At 34.2% G+C, this 8,192-nt stretch overlaps 1 protein-coding gene across 1 annotated transcript; it reads right to left on the bottom strand.

Moving 5' to 3' along the window:
• Positions 1-2,119: 2,119 nt before the first annotated feature.
• Positions 2,120-6,445, bottom strand: LOC114390091 (transcription factor ICE1-like). Its single transcript, XM_028350776.1, has 4 exons — positions 5,484-6,445; positions 4,518-4,742; positions 3,120-3,290; positions 2,120-2,431 (listed from the first exon to the last, which is right to left on the bottom strand). The coding sequence occupies exons 1-4, from the start codon at positions 6,339-6,341 to the stop codon at positions 2,348-2,350; spliced, it is 1,338 nt and encodes a 445-aa protein (XP_028206577.1). The 5' UTR covers positions 6,342-6,445; the 3' UTR covers positions 2,120-2,347.
• Positions 6,446-8,192: the final 1,747 nt, after the last annotated feature.

Here is an 8,192-nt window from a genome sequence, read left to right as displayed (position 1 = left end):
TTTTTTATTATTGTCCTAAAATAATTTTTTGTGGGAGTCCTAAGGTGATATATGAGTAATCTTGGTATGCAACACTAGAAGGTAGTAAAATGCATTATGCGTTAATTGAAGAGAACAAGAAACTACATGTTTTCATATCGAAAATCTAGAATTTTAGAGATCATTAGGTATTCTAACTTTGATTTTTTCAAAATGCCTTAATAGCAATCACTTCACATAAGGATCCACATTTAATCATGTTGGTGGAGTTAATATTTTGCTATGAGACATCATACTAGAACTTATGATTACTAAATTATTATAATTGGTTTGCTTGTTGTTAAGAATTCAACTAAGTAAAAGTTTGTTGACATAAAGTATTTGGTTGTTAAATAAAGAATCCAAAAAATATAAATTTGTATAGAACATATAAGAACTAATTTCATGCTAGCTGATCCACTTACTAGAGGTATGACACTTAAAGTTTTTCATGAGCACAATACTCATATGGGTGTAATTCCTGATAGTACCTTAGTTGAGTGAGAATCTTACTTATGTTCTATATCTTATGGTTTACAAATATTTTATTGTTTGGATTTTCTACAAAAATAAAATTGAAGTTAATTATTTCATTATAAGTTTGTTTTGTTTGCAATATTTATGTTGTGTTTGGATTGATCTCTATAAAGAATAAAGTTTGGACCAATTGAAAATAGGCATGACTGAGATCACATTGCATCTAATTTTCATGTTGTTTATCCATATTGACACATGTCATTGAGTGTACTGATGTGGTAGTCATTGGGATCTAGTTACATTTGTTGTAGTGACAAAGACACAATGATTCCATTATTGATGCATGAGATGAACCAGGTTATTAAGGTGAAAGTCTAAAGGTAAATAGCATACAGATGCGCGCTTAAGGATTTTTGATAAAATTGTTACAATATGTAGCCCAAGTGGGAGATTGTTGGAATTTTCTATTCCAATAATTAATGTGTACTAATATTATAAGACAATTATATTAACTATTTATCATTAGTGTGTTTTATTTTATGTGATCAAATCAAGTGAGCTCGTTAGACAACCAAATCAAATGATATGGACTTAAATGAACAGATGTCAGTATTGACCCATTAGCGGATAATGAGAACCCTATTAGGTTAATACACTATGAGAAGACTATGGTCCCCAATATACCGGTCCAATTAAGGAATAAAGAGGTTCTGGTTGAGGAAGAACCATGAAACCACCGATTACGTTGTTAGTCGGTTATCCGTTCCGTAACAGATCTTAAGAAGAGTACATAGATCAGAAATCACCTACGGATTCAGATTCCGCTACGTTTGTTGATCAACCATTCTAGATCCTGGTATTCCTAAAACTTCCTAATAATCTAACATAATGTGTTCTTGATAGTCATTAATATTTTATAAGGATCCCTTAAAATTTCAACGTGAAGTGCAAGAAGCAACTGTCACAACCCATAGACCTTATTTCAATAGACCTTAGACCTGTTTTGCGAGTTCGCCATCAAGACTAACAATAATATAAATCACATAAGAGACATTGTTGCTAGTTGAAACCACATAAAGAACTTAAGTACAATCCTCCTCAATACAAATAATCAACAATTCTTGTTTTAAAGACCATGTACATATTACGGTCCAAGACTCTCCCTATAGATTTGGGCATAAAGTTTGGCGTAGAATAAGGAGCTTCACCCATTTGAACATTCATATTATGATGAGCAGTGTAGGAGTTTCTCAAGTTTTCAAGTGCTTCAGTTCGGTGTTTGTGGGTAAAAAAAGGTGTATCAATTTGTAGAAAAATGTGAATCATTTTTATAAAATAGGGTAAGAGACTATTTCTAACATAAATTTCAATAATGCATGATGCATCATAATCAAAATCAGGATTTTAAATTGGAGACTGAAATCACAGTTACAGTTGCATCATGATGGTTTTTGGAGTCTCCGAATCTGAGTTACAACTGCAATTGCAGCTCTACCAGTTGCATTTGTCCACAATTTTTCACATTAAGGTTTTTGAAAACTCTGCAACCATTATCATTTAAAACTTTGTTCAAAATTAAATAGGCAGAAAAGAAATTTATTAAAGAACTATATTAAGAAGGGGAGAATCGCGAACAAAACAATTTATTCCATAACAATTAACAATATAAGTTTGCTGAAATTCAGGAAAATAAAGGAGCTAATTCCTCCCAATGCAGATATTGGCTAACCCTTCTTGATCTTAGCCTAGACACAGCTTTACAGACTAGAATAAGCAATGGCATTTACAAACTGCATGCTACAGCAACTACAGTTAGTGCGTCTATTGGGATAGCATTTGTCAAGAACTACTCTCACATCATTCCATGGAAACCTGCTGTGTCCAACAATACTTCTTTAATTTGCTCTGGAAGGACATCCTGGCCTTCTCGGCATTGCTGGCAAGAAACATAAAAGACTAGATATCAAAACAAAACCTAAGATGGCAGTAACAAAGCAATAATGAAGAAGGTCAAAATTTAAAGATGAAACACTTGTTACAAAACAGCTTGAGAGGGAGCCCCATAAGACTAGGGAGTAAAAAGCCTTGTGACAACCACTCATGAATATAATATATGCTTAAAATTTTCACCAATTGAATGAAAAAAGATGGAACCCTACAGTCTCCAGCTTAAGTTTTTTCAGTGGTCACCTATCATACCTGGTGACAAGCCTCGTGCATATAGTACATAGTTCAATCAAACAGAGGGAGAGGAAGATAGACCTGTGTGCCATCTAATTATATTTCTTTAAGATAATTGACAATTGGTTTGCTAGATGTTATAGTACTAGCAGTACTTTGCTGAGTTCATGTAAAAGTGGGATTAATATCCAAACGGAATGGATTCAAACTTCTCCTAGAATTGTTTCTGGTGCAAAAGGAAAGTACCCAAACTGTGGTATCATGCATATCTCTACTAACCATCTTGTTGCTACCAAAGCACCTGCCTTTCATTTCATCCTAGCCATGGTACAATGTGCTATTGCCCGAACAAAAATCAATGGCAAGCACAATAATATAAAGCAAGGAAATAAAAAGGGAAACATTGATGTAAAACATGGCACAGGATAAACAAAACTACATACCTCAGCTCTAAACACATCTAAAGAAAAACCATTGAAACAACTGATTACGGCCTGCTGAACATCCAATCCAAGGCTATCCATTGCCCTCATGGTAGAAAGTAAAAGACCTGGTCTGTGGGCACAAAACATATGGATATTGACAGCTCCCCCTTCCCTTACCGTAACCTCCACCTATAAGTTTCAGAAAAAATTCAAGTCAGAACAATTTCCTCAGTTGCACTGCCATTAAGTTCTGTGAGAACCAATAACTATCTCCTAAATCTAATTGTTCCTCAATGGTTTGCAATAATAGTTAATTCATATTTTTGGGGTTTGCATTGATGGTCATTGAAAAACTATTGTTGGAAGGTGAAAAAGCAGTAAAACAAAATGGAAAAAAGGGTATGTCAAATATATTTCGACTATGTTTAATTGTTTATACATTCACATGCCAAATGCATATAATTTCCAAGCTTTTAGGTGTTAAAAAATTCGGTTATAAAACCAATACTTCTCAGTTCTCACATGATCACATATATTTTCGATACTTCGCATACTTAATAAGTGTAAAAAACCTGAAGCCATCAAAACAATGACAGAAAGAAACGAAAATGATGCTAGGTGTCAAGAACACCAAAGGCATCAAAGCAATGACAGAAAGAAACAAAAATGATGATGGGTTTCAAAAAAATTGAAGCCGTCAAAACAATGACAGAAAGAAATGAAAATGATGTTGGGTGTCAAAAAAACAGAAGCCATCAAAACAATGATAGAAAGAAACAAAATTAATGATGGGTGTCAAAAAAACTGAAGCCATCAAAACAATGACAGCAAGAAACAATGATGGGTGTAAAAAAAACTGAAGCCATCAAAACAATGACAGAAAGAAATGAAAATGATGGGTATAAAAAAATCTGAAGCCATCAAAACAATGACAGATGAAACATGGGACCCCATTATCTGTGGTAAGGCATGTTAAGTAATGCACGGGATTTGTTTGAGCTTCCAAAATGTAATATGTACCACAACATTAGCAAAGAGTAAAATGTAATTTCTATATTGGTTCTACACTAAATGTGGTAAACAAGTGCACATGCATGAAATAGTCAGACTCTGAAGTTCAATATTTTTTGCAGGTAGGCACGCAATATGATGCAAGTCATACAGAAAAAAAAGGGGATAGTTATTCAAATTCTGTGCTCTTTATCAACACCAAATTAGCATTCATCATACATGTATACCTGTTGGTTATGTGAGAAGTCAAAATCAAAGCAGAGAAAGATTATCATAAATAATTCAGATACTTAATAGGCAACTAAATGTATTGTCAAAGATCCAAATAATTCAAAGCATTATGGAAGATTTTTTGGGCCTGACACATTGGAAGAAGAACAATTTTGCACTATGACAAACAAATACCTTTGCTGATTGGTTTTTAGGACTTGGCAGAGAGATAGGACATATTTCTTCCTTCACCCGGCAGGGAAGGGTAGGCAGAGTGGGTGTCACAGGGTGAAAGCTTGCAGCAGGTGGAAGGGATGAGCCAGGCGGGCCTGATTCTAGTTCATGATTAAGATCAGTAATTCGCACTTGTAACTCCCTTAAGTAGTCAATGGCATCCCCTAGTATTGAGGCCCTATCCATCTACCAAAATAATCAAAAGAAGATTAGCTTCTATCCTCCCAAACACATCAAGGGAGCAAATCATTGATTTCAATAACCAAATCAACAACAATCAAACCAAATCAACACATACACACAGCTTAAGTTTCACATTCATAAAAACCACCACACAAGATTCTTCAAAAATAAACAAACACAAGTCACCTCACTTCACAATATAATCTAACATGATTAAAACACATCATAATAATTCCACATTTTAGTAGAGGTGGCAAAGCAGACTACGACGCACAATGCAGGCCAAGCTTGGTGAGTAATAATAGTGGGCAAGGACACAAAAATCCCAGACTCAATTCAAGCTTCTAAAATGATGCCCAAGCCAGATGAAAGCCCAATTTTTTCGTCCAAAGCTGGAATCAGGTTTGATTGAATTGCGCTAAAAATGACCCAGATTTAACTCAAATTTTAAAGCTCAAGCCTTAACTTTCATGTGACAGGCCCATTTTGCCACCTCTACAGTCTACACAACCAAGTAACCAACCACTCCTAACCCAACAAAGCATGAACTAACATTAGAATTAATCATTAATAAGGAGATATAAGATTGACCAATCGGTGAAGGAAGGGGAGAAGTCGCAGGTTCGAATCTCCCCAAATAACATTTCTAGCAAAACTAACAAACACGAACATTTGCTGATTAAAAAAAACATTAGAATTAATAATCCACAAAGAAGAAGAGCTTTGAATCCAAAATTTTCATACCTTGCTAATATTAGGCACAACAGACCTTAACATGTACAACTTATCATTGAGCTTCTTCCTCCGCCTCCTCTCCGCCATGAGATTCTTCGCCGGCATCTTCTTCTTCTTCTTCTTCTTCCCCTTCTGGTCTCCACCACCACCACCACCATTCCCATTATCACCATCACCATCACCATCATCATCATCATCATCATCATCATTATCATTATCATTGTTATTTGCATCAACACCATTCTCCTCCAACTTCATATCCTCACCAGACTCATAATTCAACCCTCCCTCATCCTCCCCCTGCTCACCCCTCTTCCTCCTCTTCTCCATCGCCAACTGCGGTGGCGGCGGTGGCGGCATCGCCAATTCCTCCGCCTTCCCGGCCTCTCGCCACCGCTCCGTCCGCTTCTGATACAGAGTGGATGGAGCAAGTGCGTCGAGAGGCCGCTGCTTCTCTTCCCGGCGAATCAACCCACCACCGGGTTTGCTCGCCGGGAACTCGGGGTCCAGACTGAGCTCGAGCGCGTTCACGGGAAACGGGGCGAGGAAACTGCTCTGAGACCCCAACTCGAAGCCACATTCCAAAGGACCATTCCCGTTCACGTTGAAGTAGCACGGTTTTGGCGGCACCACGAAGTGTTGCTGCTGAGGCAGAGAAGAAGAAGAAGAAGAAGACGAACCCAAAGGGTGCTCCAAAAACGCAGCGTCGTTTTGGAGAAAATCACAGTGAGGTTGGTCCATGTACCAGTCACGGTCCAGCATTGACTTGAACGACGCTAAGAGAGCGGCGTCCCCTGTAACGGCGTCGTTTTCGGGCTCCGTCCAGGGAACGCCGAGAGTGTGAGTGAGAGCTCTCGTTGGAAGCATTTCGAGAGAGACAGAGTTAAAGTGTTTGAGTGAATGTGAAAGGCTCGGTTACGAACAAAAAAAAAAAAAAGAGAAAGAGTTTTCAGCTTTTTGTTTTTTGCTCAGAGGAAGAGAATGGTGACAAGTTTGAATGTTAAATAGTGTATATATAATGGGATGAGAGGAAGTGAAAGTGTAATGTGTACAGTGCAGTGTGGTTATCTATGTGTGATGTGTCTGCTCTGAGCTGTCTGTGTGGTTTTACCTTTTATCTTTTCAGTCATAATAATCCTTGGGAAGTTGGGATGCCTTTTATTATACTAATTACTAATAAATATTGAAAAATTAATTTTATTTTTATTTCCCATTTAAAACTCATTAAATACTTTAAATGAAAAAAAAATAAGTACAGATATAGAATGAATTTAAAAATTAAAACTGTTTAACAAACTAAAGTTTGCAAATAATTAATATTTTATTATTAATTAAGTATGGTTGAATGTAAGTGATTAGTATGTTATGTTATTTAATTTAATGTTATTTGTTTAAAACTCATTAAATACTTTAAATGAAAAATTAAAAAAATAAGTACATATATAAAATGAATTTAAAAATTAAAACTGTTAAGCAAATTAAAGTTTGAAAATACTTATTGGTTTATTATTATTAGGTATGGTTGAATGTGATACACTCTTTGCATGTTCGTTATGTTATTTAATATAATACTTCAATTGAAAAATTAGAAAAATAAGGACAAATATAGAATAAATTTAAAAATTAAAAGTGGTAAATAAATTTAAATTTGAAAATAATTAATGGTTTATTTTTAATTAGTTGTGCTTGAATGTAATTGATACATTCTTGGTATGTTGTTTTATTTAATATAATTTTTTAAAACTCATTTAATACTTTAAATGGAAAATAAAAAAATAAGTAAAAATAGAATGAATTTAAAAACCAAAAGTGTTAAACTAATTAAAATTTGAAAATGACTAATGGTGTATTATTAATTAGGTATGGTTGAATGTGATACATTCTTTGTATGATCTGTCATTTAATATAATGCTTTAAGTGAAAAATAAAATATAAGTACAAATCTAGAATAAATTTAAAAATGAAAAGTGTTAAACAAATTTAAATTTGAAAATGATTAGTGGTTTATTATTAATTAGGTATGATTGAATATAAGTGTGCATTCTTACTATATTATTTTATTAAAATAATTTTCTTAAAACTCATTAAATAGAGAAAAAGTGAGATTTCCTATTTTGTGATAATTATGAGGATTTTTCTTAATAATAAAATGTATTGAAATTGTAGGTGAAAAGATGTGGAGTTGTTATTTTTATTATTTCTGTTGTTGTTAAATGTAACTATTTTATTTACTTTTGTAGAGAAATGGTAAGAAGGTGAAAATGTTGTTTTGAAAATTAATTAAATCTTCTTTTTGTGTGTGTGAGTGAGAGTGGTGATTTTTGTTTATGGAAAGGTGAGATAATTTTTAGGGATAATTTGATTAGTTTTGCTTAAACTGTGTAGCGTAAGAGGCTTATGTCACTGAAAAAAAAGTTGAGTTTTGTGGCGGTTAAATATGTACGTTTTGGTAGCTATAATTTGCCAAAATTGACATTTTCAACTATTAAAATAACTGGCAGGATACCATGAAACGATTTTTGGCATTTTTAATTGACCTCTGGTATTTTGGCGATGAAAGTGATTGCAATTACTGATGGTAAAAGGCCACTACAATTTGCACAAACAACTTTTAAGCTAAACATATTTGTTCTTGTTAGTGTAAAATTGTAGCTATGGTTATGGAAGTTATATTAGACTATAGATTCCCTTACATAAGAAAAGTTTTTGATGTTATTC

The sequence above is a fragment of the Glycine soja genome, chromosome 16 (assembly GCF_004193775.1).
Source record: "Glycine soja cultivar W05 chromosome 16, ASM419377v2, whole genome shotgun sequence".
Taxonomy (NCBI): Eukaryota; Viridiplantae; Streptophyta; class Magnoliopsida; order Fabales; family Fabaceae; genus Glycine; species Glycine soja.
The sequence above is the reverse complement of the archived record's forward strand: the minus strand, read 5'-3'. Positions and strand labels throughout refer to the sequence as shown.